This window comes from Chiloscyllium punctatum, chromosome 36 (genome assembly GCF_047496795.1).
Source record: "Chiloscyllium punctatum isolate Juve2018m chromosome 36, sChiPun1.3, whole genome shotgun sequence".
Lineage (NCBI taxonomy): Eukaryota > Metazoa > Chordata > Chondrichthyes > Orectolobiformes > Hemiscylliidae > Chiloscyllium > Chiloscyllium punctatum.
The window spans coordinates 6,480,121-6,498,150 of NC_092774.1; the positions used below are offsets into that span (position 1 = coordinate 6,480,121).

The window sequence follows — 18,030 nt, forward strand, 5'->3', positions numbered from 1 at the left end:
AAGCTCGAAACGTTGACTCTCCAGATCTGCCTGACCTGCTGTGCGTCTCCAGTGCCACACTTTTGACTTTATTTCACGTCGCCACGGCAAGGTATTGGGTGAGGTTTTCAATAAGCGATAATCACGCTTCGATTGAACTTCTTTTAATTTCAAAAATATAGTTTACTCATAAAACAATATCTTCATGTATATACATTGACCTAAAAACTGTTCAGTTCTACACAGTTGCATATCAAGTAAACACACAGAACGTTCGAGTTTGATTAAATACAAGCCACAGACCTCTCCTGCACATACAATGTTACTATTTACATATATTTGACACACTAGGAAAGTCCGATAATTGAATGTACCCGGATTTGCCTTCAGCATGATGACCTCAGTCTATGGTCTTTCCCCACTGTGTCTTGGCAGTAGCTGCCCCGACCTTTAATGTGGACTTCAGCATGTAGACCTGATCATTAGAATATCTCAATCTGCAAGATTCGATCGAGGTCAACTCCTCATTCTGGAAGATGAACAAGGCTCGACGGACCAAATGGTGTCTTTCAATGCTTTGATGGTCCTCAAGATGCAATTGATGCCTGCAATGGCGTGTGTCCGAGGGAAAAGACCATAGCGTACATTAAGCTGCTCAGGACGACCCTCAACAAAATTATTGCATTTTCCTCCATACCTACTTGGCAAAGGCAAATTCTAGAAGGAGATGTGTGACAATCTCAAACCCTCGGCAGCTACTTCAAGAGCAGTTTGTAGTGACACAGGCGGACCACGCATGTATGGTAGTGCATTTCCCACCACCAAACAAACGATGTCTACAAATAGATGTTGTATTGAAAATATTGTCTCAAATCTGAGGAAAGGGCACAAGACACAAAGCGTAAACTTTAATTTCTCTTCACAGATGTAACCAGACCTATTGAGATTTTCCATCAACCCCCGTTTTCGTATCAGTATCAGTCCATTCGTTTAATGACCCAAAGGTAAACCCTCTGCAATCACGGATAAGTTTCCATGCAGTTTAATAAACAGAATACCAGCGGAGTCATAAATCCAAGACAAAACAAAATCGATTCGAAAATTCTGAATGTTTGGATTACAATACCACCTGTAACTTTCTCTCAATTTTCGGTCACCAATTTACCGAGAACAATATATATGTTATTTCACTGTCGCTGAGTCAAAATTCTGGATCTCCCTTGTTCACAGCACTGTGAGTTTCCTTCCATCTCAAAGAGCTCAGCAGTCCAAGAGGCAGATCACCTCCACCTTCTCCAATGCAATTTGTGGTCGTAATAGTATTCGGTTTCACATAAATGTCGCCAGAGGGAGGACAGGATCCTCTCGTCTTTACACAATTGACATAATGAGATGTGAACGATTGGGAACAATCAACAAATTTATGTGTTTGTTGAAGAATGTTAATTTCCAGACAGCCCAGCAAGCAAAACCCACATGCGAATAAGACTTCCACTAATCACTTTGCCTCATTAATCTGCTATTATTGAGTGTGTTTATTTGATTCGTGTTGTTCAGATCGGAGCTGTATCCCACTTGCTGGTTGGTATTTGAAAGCAAGTCTGCGTTATCCTCGACCAACGAATCTGTCGCTCGCTATTTTGAAACTGTTAACATGCAGCTTCAGAGGCAGTACTCAATACACCACAAAATGATTAATGTTATTCAGGTTGCAGCAGTGATGCACGTGGCAGATCAGAATCATGTGACCGATCATTGTTTCCCTCACCAAATGCTTTGAAGTTTGTTGGACATAATTAGTTGCTGCATTTTCAACATCGCTCATTGCAGTAAACGTGGAACATTTCGGGACATTCCAAAAGGTATGAAATCATGTAAATACTTTTCATTCACTAAACTTACAGCTTTAGTTTATGGCAATAATAAATTTATAACGAATAATGTTATGTATTCAAACGAAAAAGTATCAGATTTTCTGGGAATTCGGGAACCATTTCAGATCCTCTCCTGATCTCACCGTTTGCCTGACACACTGTCATATTCAGTGACTCCCTGACAGTTTTTGTCCAGCGTCAGCCCAGTTCTGAGTCTCATAGAACATAGAAGAATACAGCGCAGTACAGGCCCTTCAGCCCTCGATGTTGCGCCGATCAAAGCCCACCTAACCTACACTAACCCACTATCCTCCATATACCTATCCAATGCCCGCTTAAATACCCATAAAGAGGGAGAGTCCACTACTGCTACTGGCAGGGCATTCCATGAACTTACGACTCGCTGAGTGAAGAACCTACCCCTAACATCAGTCCTATATCTACCCCCCCTTAATTTAAAGCTATGCCCCCTTGTAATAGCTGACTCCATACGTGGAAAAAGGTTCTCACTGTCAACCCGATCTAACCCCCTAATCATCTTGTACACCTCTATCAAATCACCCCTAAACCTTCTTTTCTCCAATGAAAACAACCCCAAGTGCCTCAGCCTTTCCTCATTGGATTTTCCTACCATACCAGGCAACATCCTGGTAAACTTCCTCTGCACCCGTTCCAGTGCCTCCACATCCTTCCTATAGTATGGCGACCAAAACTGCACACAATATTCCAGATGCGGCCGCACCAGAGTCTTATACAACTGCAGCATAACCTCAGGACTCTGGAACTCAATTCCTCTACCAATAAAAGCCAGTACGCCATATGCCTTCTTCACTGCACTATTTACCTGGGTGGCAACTTTCAGAGATCTGTGTACATGGACACCAAGATCCCTCTGCTCTTCCACACTACCAAGTAGTCTACCATTAGCCCAGTAATCCATCTTTTTATTACTCTTACCAAAGTGAATCACTTCACACTTAGCTACATTGAACTCCATTTGCCACCTTTCTGCCCAGCTCTGCAGCTTCTCTATATCCCGCTGTAACCTGCCATATCCTTCCTCACTGTCTACAACTCCTCCGACTTTCGTATCATCCGCAAACTTGCTCACCCAACCTTCTAACCCTTCCTCCAGGTCATTTATAAAAATGACAAACAGCAATGGTCCCAAAACAGATCCTTGCGGAACACCGCTAGTGACGGCACTCCAAGATGAACCTTTGCCATCAACTACTACCCTCTGTCTTCTTCCAGAGAGCCAATTCCTAATCCAAACCTCCAACTCACCCTCAATGCAATATCTCTGTATTTTCTGCAGTAGCCTACCATGGGGGACCTTATCAAACGCCTTACTAAAATCCATATATACCACATCTACCGCTTTCCCCTCATCTACCTCCTTAGTCACCTTCTCAAAGAATTCAATAAGGTTTGTGAGGCACGACCTGCCCTTCACAAAACCATGCTGACTATCCTTGATCACATCATTCTTATCCAGATGTGCATAAATCCTATCCCTTACAATTCTCTCTAAGACTTTGCCCACAACAGAAGTGAGACTCACTGGCCTATAGTTACTAGGATTATCCCTACTCCCCTTCTTGAACAAGGGAACCACGTTTGCTAGCCTCCAGTCCTCTGGCACTACTCCTGTCGACAAAGAGGACACAAAAATCAAGGCCAATGGCTCTGCAATCTCCTCCCTTGCTTCCCAGAGAATCCTAGGATAAATGCCATCAGGCCCAGGGGACTTATCTATTTTCACCCTTGCCAGAATTTCCAACACCTCTTCTCTACATATCTCAAAGCCATCCATTCTACTTATTCGTGCCTCAGTATTTATATCGACAACAATGTCCTGTTCCTGAGTGAATACTGACGAAAAGTATTCATTCAGCGCCTCCCCAATCTCTTCAGCCTCCACACGCAACTTCCCATTACTATCCTTGATTGGACCTATTCCTTCCCTAGTCATTCTTTTATTCCTAACATACCTATAGAAAGCCTTAGGGTTTTCCCTAATCCTACCAACTAAGGACCTTTCATGTCCCCTCCTTGCTGCTCTTAGCTCTCTCTTCAGGTCCTTCCGGGCTACCTTATAACTCTCAATTGCCCCTATTGAACCTTCACGCCTCATCTTTACAAAGGCCGCCCTCTTCCATTTAACCAGGGATTCCAACTCCTTATTAAACCACGGCTCCCTCACACGACCCTTTCCTCCCTGCCTGATAGGTACGTACTTATCAAGGACACTCAATAGTTGCTCCTTGAACAAGTTCCACATATCAATTACGCTCTTGCCTTGGAATCTACTTTTCCAATCCACACATCCTAAGTCATGCCTCAACGCATCATAATTTCCCTGCCCCCAGCTATAACTCTTGCCCTGTAGTACACACTTATCCCTCTCCATCACTCGAGTAAAAATCACCGAATTTTGGTCACTGTCCCCAAAGTGCTCACCTACCTCTAGTTCTAATACCTGGCCTGGTTCGTTACCCAGAACCAAATCCAGTATGGCCTCACCTCTTGTTGGCTTATCTACATATTGTGTCAGGAAACTCTCCTGCACACATTGCACAAACACTGACCCATCTAACGAACTTGAGCTATAGCTTTCCCAATCAATATCAGGAAAGTTAAAGTCTCCCATAACAATCACCCTATTACTGTCACTCTTCTCCTGAATCATCTTCGCAATCCTTTCTTCAACGATTCTAGGACTATTAGGAGGCCTGCAAAAGACTCCTAACAGGGTGACCTCACCTCTCCTATTCCTAACCTCAACCCAAACTACCTCAGATGGCAAATCTTCGTCCATCTTCCTTTCCACCGCTGTAATACTATCTTTGACAAGCAAAGCCACACACCCCCCTCTTTTGCCCCCACCTCTGACCCTACTAAAACATTTAAACCCTGGAACCTGCAACAGCCAATCCTGTCCCTGATCTAGCCATGTCTCCGTAATAGCCACAACATCGAAGTCCCAGGTACCAACCCACGCTGCGAGTTCACCTACCTTATTTCGTATACTTCTGGCATTAAAGTACACACACTTCAAGCCACTCTTCTGTTTACAGGCACCCTCCTTTAAGATTGATGCCATATTCCTAACCTCCCTACACTCCAGTTCCTGCACCCTAAAGCTACAGTCTGGGTTCCCATGCCACTGCAGAGTTAGTTTAAACCCCACCCAAGAGCACTAGCAAACCTCCCCCCAAGGATACTGGTGCCCCTCAGGTTCAGGTGCAGACCATCCTGTTTATAGAGGTCCCACCTTCCCCAGAAAGAACCCCAGTTATCCAAGTACCGAAATCCCTCCCTCCTGCACCATCCCTGTAGCCACGCATTTAACTCTTCTCTCTCCCTATTCCTCGACTCTCTATCACGTGGCACGGGTAACAAACCAGAGACAACAACTCTGTTCGTTCTAACTCTGAGCTTCCAACCTCGCTCCCTAAAAGCCTGTCTAACATCCTCAGCACTCCTCCTACCTATGTCATTGGTGCCAATATGGACCACGACTTCAGGCTGCTCCCCCTCCCCCTTAAGGACCCGGAAAACACGATCAGAGACATCACGTACCCTTGCACCTGGGAGGCAACATACCAAACGTGAGTCTCTCTCGTTCCCACAAAACCGCCTATCTGTGCCCCGAACTATCGAGTCCCCAATTATTATTGCTCTGCTCTTCTCCACCCTTCCCTTCTGAGTAGCGGGGACAGGCTCCGTGCCAGAGGCCTGAGCCCCGTTACTTACCCCTGGTAAGTCGTCCCCCCCACAAGTATCCAAAACGGTATACTTGTTCTTGAGGGGAACGACCACAGGGGGTCCCTGCACTGGCTGCTTCCTCCCAGTCCCCCTCACTGTCACCCATCTATCTGCCATCTTTGGAGTTACTACTTCCCTATAGCTCCGATCTATGACCCCCTCTGCCTCCCGAATGATCCGAAGTTCATCCAACTCCAGCTCCAGTTCCCTAACACGGTCTTGGAGGAGCTGGAGATGGGTGCACTTCCTGCAAGTGTAATCAGCAGGGACGTCCATGGCATCCCTCACCTCATACATGTTGCAGGAGGAACATTGCACTGCCTTCACTGCCATCCCTCTAAAGCTAACCTTTATTTTAAACAAAAAACTGGGTCTAAAGAATACAACAAGCAAAATTCGGCACTTACCTCCTTACCACAACGGATCTTATTATTAGGTTAGAGGAGGAGGGCGGGTGGGAGGCACTACCTCCGTAGTGCCTCGGGTTCTTCAGCTGCGCGCTTTTAAAGGGGAAACAAACCTACCCAGGTAAGCTTACGCACTGCCTGCTTCCGGGTCTCGGCTGCCTCTCTGGTCGTCGTCACTTCCCCCTGCTGCTCCCGCTCTTTCTGTGAAGAGAGTGAAAAAAACACCGCTGCCCGCTACCGGTAAGTACTTTTAGAACAAACAGTCTTACCTTAGCTGCTGCTCGCACTCAAAATGACCGTTAGCGTCGAAGGGTGAGTATTTATACTCACTGCTTTCCTTCCCGGCTGCCTCTCTGGTCGTCGTCACTTCCCCCTGCTGCTCCCGCTCTTTCTGTGAACAGAGTGAAAAAAAACACCGCTGCCCGCTACCGGTAAGTACTTTTAAAACAAACAGTCTTACCTTAGCTGCTGCTCGCACTCAAAAAAAAATTTTAAAAAATGAAAAAAAAAGGAAAAAAAAATTGTCAATCAATTAACCAATCAAGTAAATCGATCAATCAATTTTTGCAGGACTTTGCCGAGGAGATTCTGTGAGGCTGAGTGCGCAGTAATATATTGCAGAGTCTGCCGGTTCTGTTTTCACCACTTTCAGGTTGATGGTGCTGTTCACATGATCGAGCTTTGAGGACAACCGGTCTCCTTGAAACCTTTCTGCGTTCGCTTCAAATTCGCTTCTCCGTAGCAGAAACTCCATGGAACCAGTGGAATGTTGTAGGTACCAGAAAAGGTAAGGAATATCGCTTGTTGTCGTATAATTACAGAACAACTGGACATTGTCCTCCTCATTCACTGCAATTGAAGCCGGTGTCTGTGAGACAGAATCTCCTCGGCAAAGTCCTGCAAAAATTGATTGATCGATTTACTTGATTGGTTAATTGATTGACTATTTGTTACGTGTACCTCAGTGCACTGGAAAACTTTCTTCACCAGCGATGTCGGCAGATCAGAGTAAGAAAGGATTTACAGATCATAGAATGAGAAGAACAATCTTAGACAGGCATACAGGTTACGTCGCAAAAGTCAACATTAGCAAGATCAGCACTTTAAGTTAGAGACTCCAGGAGAATCCGAAAATCACAGAAAACGTTTCATTATTCTGATGCCACAGTCATCCCGTGACCTTGAATAATAACCTGCGAAATAAGTTCGGGAAAAACAAAAAATAATCTCATGCAACTCGGCAGCTGTATTGGTAAAGGGATTTGCCAGATGAAATAAAACCTCCTTCAGTACACGGGTCACACCGTCTAACAAAGTCATTTTCCATTTCGTTCCCGATCCTGAAGGGAAAACTGCAGACGGTATGTTAGTTTATAGCTCTCGCCTATGTCAAAGTATCTGAACAGACCCCGTCCTTCTCAATTCCCAGCCTAACTCTTAAACAGTCTTTCAATTGGGTCGTTTGCTAACTCATCCCAAACAGTGCAGGCGTTGGATAAATTTGGGCCAACGTGATTATATTTTTTTGGAGACAATGTATCGCTGCCTCTACTTTGATGGAACTGCTGGGTTAAATGTAATTGCAGCTGTGGATCTGAAAGAAAAAGATCGTCAACTTATCAACCTACCCATTAGAACTGCTACAGCTGTGAGGAATAAACTCAATGCTCCAGGCGTCATTGTTACCGAGAGATCACAGCGAATGTGAGCAAATCGAAGCTAAAATAATTTTCGTCAAGAATTGCGAACAATTCCTGATCTCTGCCCATTGGTTCATTGTTGACAAAGGCATGAGGTGACAACCAATGAGCGTCAAACGCCTTTGTTCATCAATTCAAACAATCAGCTTCACGCGCTTTGAACTTCATTTCATATGGCCATCAGAGAAAGGAACACCGTGAATTTATTAGCCAGACAACGCGGTCTTGCACAGACTTTGAGGCAATACTGAAACTCAGCAGTTTTAGATTCTCTACAGGCGAAGTCAGAGAACGAACACAGTCCACGTTGTTCAAGTGTCAGAAACTGGAGTTCTGCCGTTAAGAGATCTGTTCTCTGGCGTTTTGAGAACTTCCTTTCGCCCAGGCTGAGGGTCAGTGTGTTTGAAGTTTTTGGACACAGTGATGATGTCCATTAAAAAAAGTGCATTTTCATTTTCCTAAATAGTTGAGTGGAATGTCGATTTTGCTGCATTTTCTGGTAAGATTCAAAACAATCTACATTTCTTTAATTTTACAATGTGCCATCTATACCGGATACAAAACGGTTTACTGACACATTTTCAACGTGTGTTAGTGATGCATGCAAGAGTTGCATGCAGCACCCAAACACTATAATATTTTTTGAAGGAAGACATGATGACATAGTTTCTCTGAAAGTCTGAATGGGAATGGTGAGAGAGCAGAGGTACATGTTAATAGAAATTCTGACAGAAGAGAATGTATTTTGCTAAAGACGCAAAAGTAAATGGCAAGGCAAGTGGTGAGGATGGCACAAAGTGTCTGCGATAAGGAGACAAAGAGTTCAAATGACTGGGAGTACAGTTTCCACGGGAGCAGGTATGAAGGAACTCTGCACCACAAGGAAATGAACAGCTGAGTCGATGGATGATGTCGAATGATTAGATTATTCGAATCATTTCTGAGAATTGGAATGTGTAAGCGTTAATGAAATGCGAATGATGTTAAAAGAAAGGCCATATTACTTTCTTTCAAGGTTAATTTATGACTTAAACTGATTTAATATTTAACGGTCTATGCATGACACTCGTTATTTTTCCATTTATCTTTCAATAGATTATCATCATTTTATCTTCTACGTGTGTTGTTACTTTATTTCCGCTCTTTTGCTCATCTTTTCTTTCACTGATGTTAGCATATGGGAAGATGCTTGCTTTGTCTCCACCCAGATTTCCAAGTCTCTTCACTTCGTGCACTCTTTACGTCTTGCTCGACTGTTCTATCTCTTTTTCAGTTGCCGTGGTCCCCTTAACATCGAATTATACAGCCCTGAAATAATTGTATTGATGCTCAGCAGTGCAGTATAGGTTTTTGTTCAGACTCTCCCTCTGCTTGTAACACTGTGCCCCTATTGGCACAGGGATAGATGGCGGTGTCGTTAAGTCTGATGTCTTTCACACTCAGGACACTGTATTTGTAGTCTGTACTGACTGAAGCGGAAATCCTCTCATGTTGATCAGCTTCTCTTTTGGCCATTACCAGATGCTGGGGCGGCTGGTTCGGGAGCTGTCTATACCAGTGCACTGTGTCAAATGTTTTTGCTGTGGAGCAGTCAATGGAAGCGTTTTCTGCCTCCTTAACAACTTTCCACTGAGCACGTTGCGTGACTTCATCTTCTCCAGTTTCTACCTTGTAGATCAGAGAGGAAAGCAGGAAAAGAACTCGGTAAGTTTGAGACATCATCAAGTTACATGAAGCGTAAGGACGGCAAAGTTTTTTTGGAAAAAAAAAGGTTAACAATGAGAAAACACTCTTTTCGTGACGAACACAGTGCTGCCTTTTTTAGAAGTTGCGAAATAAGTTATGTCTTCGAGTTTATCTTTCCGTACCAGGCCTTTCGCACACAGAGCTGCTCACATTGTGTGTAAGGTCACTCCGCCCTCTCTTTTAATATCTGTCACAGATTCACTCTGCTCTCTAGTGGTTATCTTCGGAAATTGCGACGTAACTTTTCTCACCACAATTGAGTTCACACGATCGTGGTCAATGAAAACGAAAATATCCTCCTCCCCCTCCCCACCCCCGAACAAAAGATCTTTGCCTGGTTTTCTCTGCAGGTTTTATTGCAAATGCAGCATTCAAAGACTTTGGGGAATTTTCTTCACGCATTGCAATTGAGACTGTACTCCATACTTTGAGCAGCGTCACTGAATCAAGCAAAACACCTCAACATTAATCCTAAAATTTTGGCCTGTGATTTGAAGCAGCACGTCTCCTCAGTGTAATGCAATATGAACAATCATTTCCATTCCGTGCACCATACTAACAGAAAGAGCTGCATTGGTAACTCATTATATTATTATGATCCTCAAAGGTGATCTTTCTGAAATCAACCCATCTCTCACTTGCAATCACGTAAACTTGCACGCACACACGCGCGCACGCACCACACACACAAACACACACACACACAGTCAGCCCAAAACCAGGCAAGTATCTCTGAAATCTCATTCTATTGGAAGATGTTGTCCATTCATTATGCTGGTGCTTCAGAAGTTGAAACTAAATGGTGCAGCCGCACTTGGAGTATTGCACATAGTTCCGGTCACCACATTAGGAAGGGTGTGGAAGCTTTGGAAATAGTTCAGAGGAGGTTTATTGGGATGTTGCGTGTTACGGATGGGAGGTCTTACGTGGATAGGCTGAAGAACTTGAGGCTATTTTCATCGGAGAGAAGAAGGTTAAGAGATGAATTAATTGATTCATAGAAGATAACCAGAGGGTTAGATGCGGTGGACAGTCAGAGCCTTTTTCCTCAGATGGTGATGGCTACACAACGGCACGTGGCTTTAAACTGAGGAGTGTATAGATATGGAACAGAAATCAGAGGTTGTTTCTTTACGCAGAGAGTAGGAGGGGCATGGAACGCACTTCCTGCAACAGTGGTGGACTCGCCAACTTTAAGGGCATTTAAATGGTCATTGGAGAGACATGTGGACGAGAACGGAATAATGTAGGTTAGACGGGCTTCAGATTGGTTTCACAGGTCGGCACAACATCGAGGGCCGAAGGGCCTGCACTCCGCTGGAATGTTCTCTGTTCTAGTTGTGGACAGAAGTGGAGTGACAGAGAGCGTGCAAAATGGAAGGGAGCAGGGAACTTGCTAAATTTCAGGTTTGTGCTTTTGTGTGTGTGTGTGCGTGCCTCTGGGTGTCTATGTGTTTGTCTTTGGATGCGTTTTCCTGACTGCGCATCTATTTATGTATGTTGCTGCCTGTGTATATGTGTGCTTTTATGTGGCTACCAATTAATTTCTGTGTGTTAATGTGCATGTATTTGTGTTTACTTGTGTGTGTGTCTGTATTTATCTTTGTATGATGGTCTTTGTGCGTGCCTGTGTGTGTGTGTTGTGTGTGTGCATGAGTGTGTGTGCACTTGCGTGTGAATAGATGTGTCGATCTCAGTGTGTGAAGGAAATTACTTCTGGTTTGAAGTTGAAAATATTACCGTGTCGAAGTTCTCTGCTTGTTGCTGTCTCTTGAATAAGATCATATTATTCCACCATCCGCTCTCGAATCAGGCCTTTCAAAAACCATCACATTCTTTTAAGAGGGCTCAAACTGGAAGTTTTTCAAGGGCTACCTTTTACTATTCATGGCGTACTCGAACGAGGATTTATAGATTAAACCCAGCCATTTTTAAACAGCTATCCAACGTTCTGACATCAATGATTAGGATGAGAATGTACAAGGCATTAACAGTAAGTTTGTAGATGACACTAACATCGGAACTTTCATGGACAGTGAAGAAGGTTGTCAGAAATTACAACAGGACCTTGATCAGTTGGGGAATGGGGCCAGAAATCGCAAATGGGATCTGATATAGACAACTGTGACGCCTTGCGTTTTGGAAAGTCAATTCAAAGCAAGTACTTCATACTGGATTGTAGGGCCTTAAGGGGTGTAGTGCAACAGACAGACTTTGGTGTTCAGGTGCACGGTTCTTTTAAAGTCACAGTTAGACAGGACAGTGAAAACGTTTTCGGCACACTAGCCTTCTTCAGTCAGGAAAAATGGGAATAATGTTCAAAATTTATCAAAGTTCACAAAATTCCGGATTTACCTGTGCTTTAGTCCCAAATTAGCAGACAGCCCGGACCCGGATTCTGTACTTAACATAAATTAGTTTTGATTACAAATAAGTATATTCCAGATGCAGGTAAACAATTATGAACTCATCTTATATAACTCAATCGGTTGCAACTCTTACTGTTTTGAACAACTACTACCCTGTATTCCTTGAATGCAGAGAAACCAAGCTTACAAAACATTTGTGTTACAGGTGACAGGGAAATCTGGGCTGGCATTTAATGTCTCCTGTTCACAGTGTTCCATGTGTTGACACTGCTGGTTGGAGGACTTGCAACTTCTTAGTCTGTCTTTTCCAGGCACATTCATTTGCTGGAGGTGGCACGCAATGATTCACACTGATCAATTCTGTCATTCCCACAATGTCTAAGTGTATGAGCAGATGATGTTGTCCGTTTGAACAATTAAGTGTGTTGCTGCCATTCCTCTGACATAATCCCCAACGACTTTGACACTCTGCCTGTGCAATGGCATGTAGCCACCAGCAGGGTGTAGCACTGTATCACTTGGAACACAGAGAACCAGGGACAGAAGCTTTGACCAAACCTGTCTGCTGGGGAGGAGGTGGTGCGACCTGCCTTCTTCAATGTTTGCATTACTTCCTGAGTTGGGGCACCCACATTGTTGGAAGCAAGAGTGTTCCAGGGTCTTGGAGGAGAAAGTGAGGACTGCAGATGCTGGAGATCAGAGCTGGAAATGTGTTGCTGGAAAAGCGCAGCAGGTCAGGCAGCATTCAAGGAACAGGAGAATCGACGTTTCGGACATGAAAGCATGTGACTTAGGTGTAAGTAACGACCGAGTGTGGCCTGAACTGTTCCTTTGTATCTCATGTCTTTGTCTTTCTAAGTGGTGAGAGCATGGGAATGCTCTTTTGCAGGACACTTGGCGAATTACTGCGGCCACACTTCTGCAACTGTGCATTCGTGAAAAGGCAGTGAATATTGGACCTGATGGCCTCGGTGAAAATCCACCATGTTTTAGTGCTGTTCTGCATTTCATCTATGTAAGCAATTTATATCGATCATTTTTATGATTCTTCTGAGATTCCATACATCTCCTTTGCCATTTAATCAGTCTTTTGGTCAATCGTTTATTGAATTCTAAATTATTTTCAATCATTTGGCGTCTCACTTTTTTGCAGCCTTGTATACATATCTTCAATCTTTCGCTAGCCATAGCTGATTTAATTTTCCAGCTGCACATCGCTGTTTTTGTGGAACAAATAATAATTACAGATCATAGAATACCTCTTCAATCACTCAGTACTGCCTGTGTACTTGCAAATAATTTGCGTATTTTGGCAATCCATCATAAACAATTTGCCACTCCAATTTTCATAGTTTCCATTGTTCAGATTTGAGATTCTATTTGCCGTAGGAATGATGTCACTTTGAATCTTGATTAAAAATTGCACGACATTATGAACTCTATTCAACAGGACGTCTGATGAGCAAGGTTACTGTGGCCGGAAGCGCCACCTGAAATCATGAACTGATGATGACACTAATACACTGAGCATGGAGTTACAAAAGATTAACAATGATTAAAGCGTGCTGGGAAATCGAACTGAGCCTTGACTAAAGTGACGGTGCTAAACCACATGATGCAGAATTCATACCAGCTGCAGCTACCCACAGAAGTTTTGAAAACAAACCTGACAGCTGCAGACACTGCAATACACAACTGAAGTTGGATTTGGATAAGATAATGGAATGCCGCCCTCGGGACAATTGGGAGCAGTGAGTCTTTCGCTAAACAGAGAGGCACCCAGCACCCTTATTTGGAGGAGGTAACGTGCACCCAACAACTACGGCATTGGACGCCTCAGGGCTACCCTGCCATCAACGTGAACACAAGTGTCTGGGTCTGACCAATCAGGCTCATCGAACCTGACGAATCCATTGGCAGATCCTCAACATCCGCCCAAAAGAGCGCGAAGACTCGGAAGGAGAGCAGTCACCACAAAACCCCACTCAGGATGGTAACTCGAGAATAACCACCAAAAGGGAATGCATCTAAAAGACCATCTGAAGAAAACGGAATCATCACCACATGGAGCCTGGCCAAGTTTGATTGTGGTGGTATGCGAGCATACAAATTTAAATTAAAGCATAAGATAGGACATTGTGTTATTTCATTTGCTTGTGGTTCTCATGGTAATTATGTCCAATAAACGAATACCATTTTCTATAAGAGTCGACTCACAGTTCTTTTGCTGTACACGAGAACTCAAACACGCTGTTTGGCAGGTACAACCTTATTATTTTTTTTCTCTTACTTCAACCAATGTTATTCCTAAAACAAGCTGATTGTAATTGATGCTTCAACGTTTTGCTTCAGAAAGGTTCAGAGCGAACTCGAGAAATTTTTCTCCCATAGATTTCGTCAATAGATTTCCAGCGAGGATGGGTAATTGAATCCCTTGCCACAGTCCTCACATATTCCTGGTTCCTCTTTGACAAAATCGTCTTTGTGTCTGTCTTGGAGGTGATCAATTGAATCCATGACCACGCACAGGTTGACCATCGTATCTCCTTGCTGTGAATGTTTGTCAAACGTCCCGATGTGTTAAAATTCCTTTCTCAGGTAGGCTGCATTCACATTCATAATATGAAACATAATTCTGGATGCTGGAGATCTGAAACACATAGACAGTTGTGTTTGTGATTTGTTCCTGACTTAAAGTAAAGTGGCTGCTTAACTTTCCAGTTTGAAAATGACACTTGACAATTCTCCAACACATGAACCTGTTTGTATTACCTTCCTGCTCTGTGTGCAAAAGCACATCTGAAAGTGATTAGTTAAAATCTGTAGTAAAATTGCAGGTGGAAGTGTAAGTGAAATGGATCTGTAAAGTTTCTTCACAATGATAATTGTTTGAATATTCGATGAAGAAGGACCTGCACTGTACCCAAGAACTTCCTCTTTTTGTGCTATGTGCATCCCACACACTAAATTTTGAGTTTTGCCCCATTCCTTCCAACGAATTAAAATGAGCTGGAATGCATTACCTGAAATGATGATCAATACACCTTCAATGGGAACTTTCAAAAGGAAATGGGAAGGATCTTTGAAAAGGAAAGCGTTGGACAAAGTTCACAAACGTGGGATTAGTTAACCTATTAGTATTATAGCTAGATGATTATTGCAGAGAATCTGTTAATGTTCTGGGAAACGGGATTCGAATCCCACCAAAGCAGATGATAAAATTTGAATTGAGTAAAATTGAACATCTGTATGGGAGACTCTAACAATGACCATGCCAACATTGTCAATTGATATATGTAATTCAATAATGTACTTCAGAGCATCCTCTGTCCTCATCTGGTCTGGCACATCTGTGACTACAGATCCACAGCACTGGTCTAGGAAGCTACTCTTTTTATAGATGTCATGGAATCCCTGCAGTGTGCAAATCCCTCCATTTGACTCAACAAATCCACACCACCCTCTGAAAAGTAACCAACCCAGACTCTACCCCATAACTCTACATCACCCGTGACACATCCTTGAGCACAATGGACAATTTTTGGCATGTCCAATTCACCGAATCTGCACATATTTCGATCGTGGCAGGAAGCCAGAGCACCCGGAAGAAAACCACACAAACACGGGAAATTCTATGCAGACGGGCGCCCGAGGATATAATTGAATGCCAGTCACTGGTGCTGTGAGGCAGCAGTAACACTGAGCCATCATGCCACCAAAATCTATCGATCTCTTTGAAGTCTCAAGAAAGGCATGCAATGGCATGATCCACATGAAATCGAGTGAGGCATCCGAAAAAAAAAACAGCAAAAAGAGTAATGTGGGCTCTGCAAAGTCGTCCTTTCGAACGTCTGGGGAAGTAGTGCCAAAGTTGGAGAGCTGTCTTACAGACTAGTCAAGCATTAGCCTGACAGATTCATAACTGTGGAAACATATCTGATAGACAACATCTGAGACACAATGATCACACTCCCTGGGCATGTCCCGTCACACCTGCAGGACAGTTTGAGCAGAGGTAGCCACGCCATTGTATGCAATCAAGAGGGATTTGCTCTCACAATCCTCGGTATTGTCTCCACATCTTAGGAAGTCACATGGCCTAAGATTATTGGTGCCCAAGTACATCTCCTGCTGATCAACGCATACTGTCCGACCTTCAGTGATGCATTTGTCGTTCTCCATATTGCCACTGTGTGTGTGTGTTTTGGATGCATCAAATTGATTTGCAAATACGGTTCGAAAGGGTGAATGCTGTCATCCTGTTACAATTCATCACGATCGTGAGAAGATGTCTACAGCAAGTAACTTAATCAATTCTCACTGCTAAAAGTTTCACAATTGCTGCCAGAGTATCTTTGAAAACTGATATAATCTGAAATATGGTTGGTGGGGTGTTTGATGCGTTGAAACTTTTAAAATGTAAATGCAGTTCCTCCCTTTAAGCTCCCCTACATCCACTCCCAGTAATCTTGAGGCCAAGTCCTCTCGTCCTCGTCTCACCCACCAGAGGACATGACTTGTCTCCATCTAACACATGTATCCCTTTCATAAATTTATACGTTCCACAAGGTCGCTTCTCATTCTTCAAAATTCGAGCGAGTGCAGTCCCAGGCGGATCAACGTCTCTTCCTCGGGTAACCCCCCTCTCCGTGCAATCATTCTGGCGAACATCCTCTGCACCGTCTCCAAAATTAGTAAATTAAGCCTCAAATATGGAGTCCAGAACTGCGCACAATACTCCCGGTATGGACTCACCAACACCTTGCACAATTACAGCAGAACTACCTGATCTTGAATTCAATCAGTATTAAATATTTACCATTAGTGACAAGGACTGACTTTGTTAAAGAGGAGAATTGAAGTTAGTGCTCCCATCAGCTTTATTCAGTGATCAGCAAGTATTTCTTGCCCTGGGGTGGAGGACATTTTGGTTCAATATTGGTATATTGATGCATCAAAAAGACAGATGAGATTTGAGTAGGCTGCCAGAATTTGGAAATTACATGAATCAAACACCATATTGTTCATTAGTGGAGCAGGTTGGACGGAGCAAACGGCCTCCCCTATTTCCCAGTGGATTTCATGCAGTCAACACTTGGACGTCATGGACTGGAGAATAAAGCGGTTGCTGGCCGATTGGGTGCGATATGGTGACTCTGACAGAGGTGAACCATTCGGCAGCGAGACCGGATATGACACACCATTGACCGCCAGCTCAAAAGAATCAACTTGAATTCTCTTTGAGCTCACCTGCCATCTGCTCCGCAAATATGTCGACTCTTACTATTTACTCATTTCTCACTACTGCAACGCTCTTAACAGGCACGTTTCTGAGTTGTAAAATATTCCCTTCTCGGTAAAATGTATATAGCAATCTTCGAATTCTCTGTATTTTCCTCTATTACAGTATGTGCGTTGACTCGATAACATTCACAGTGATCTTCATTTTAATGTCACTTTCTTTCTATATTTGCACAGGTGTTAATTATGCCGATTCGATCTCACAGAAGCCTGTTACAGTGATACAATTTGAAAGAGATTCAGTAACCATTCACTTCAGATATTCGACCACAGATATCACGTATACTTTGCAAGTGTACCGTCTGAACCCAGGGAAATCTCCAATATTCTTAATCTACGTTGACAACTTTGACAGGATCATCAGAGGAGAAGGGGTGTCCGATCGATTTTCTGCATCTTTGGACAAGTCAAAAAATGAGGGGAATTTTTCCATCTATGAGCTGCAGGTGTCTGACAGCGCAGTATATTACTGCGGACTGAGAGACACAGTGACAGGAACCAGGCTGAGCCTCGTTCAATAACAGCGGCCCAATGGAATAAAGTGCAAAGTGTGACTAGTCGAGTCGAGAGTAGCATTTACGACCTGCCTTTATACCAGAATGAGCCAAGTTCATATAAAACGAAATTAACACAGAGTGGTCAATGGGTACAGCATCCGTGAAGGATCTCGCCCCTCAATTTTTGCTGAATACATTTGAGTAAAAAGCAAACATGCCTTCAGAGAATTTATGCCATTGTGCAAATGAAAGGGCTTGCAATAGAATTACTGTTAGAAATATCTGGCATTGTGCTCCAGCCAGTGAAGGAGGTGCACACCAGAAATCATGAAAGATCAGCTTCTGAACTATTTGCGGCACACAATAAAATGACAGCAGAAACTTGA

The 18,030-nt window shown here is 43.5% G+C and overlaps 1 gene segment (V, D, J or C); it reads left to right on the plus strand.

Annotated features, from left to right (window-relative positions):
- The first annotated feature begins 16,950 nt into the window (after positions 1-16,950).
- Positions 16,951-17,668, plus strand: LOC140461095 (T cell receptor alpha variable 19-like). The segment is given in 2 exon segments: positions 16,951-17,011; positions 17,325-17,668. Coding segments are annotated over 2 exon segments (405 nt in total).
- Positions 17,669-18,030: the final 362 nt, after the last annotated feature.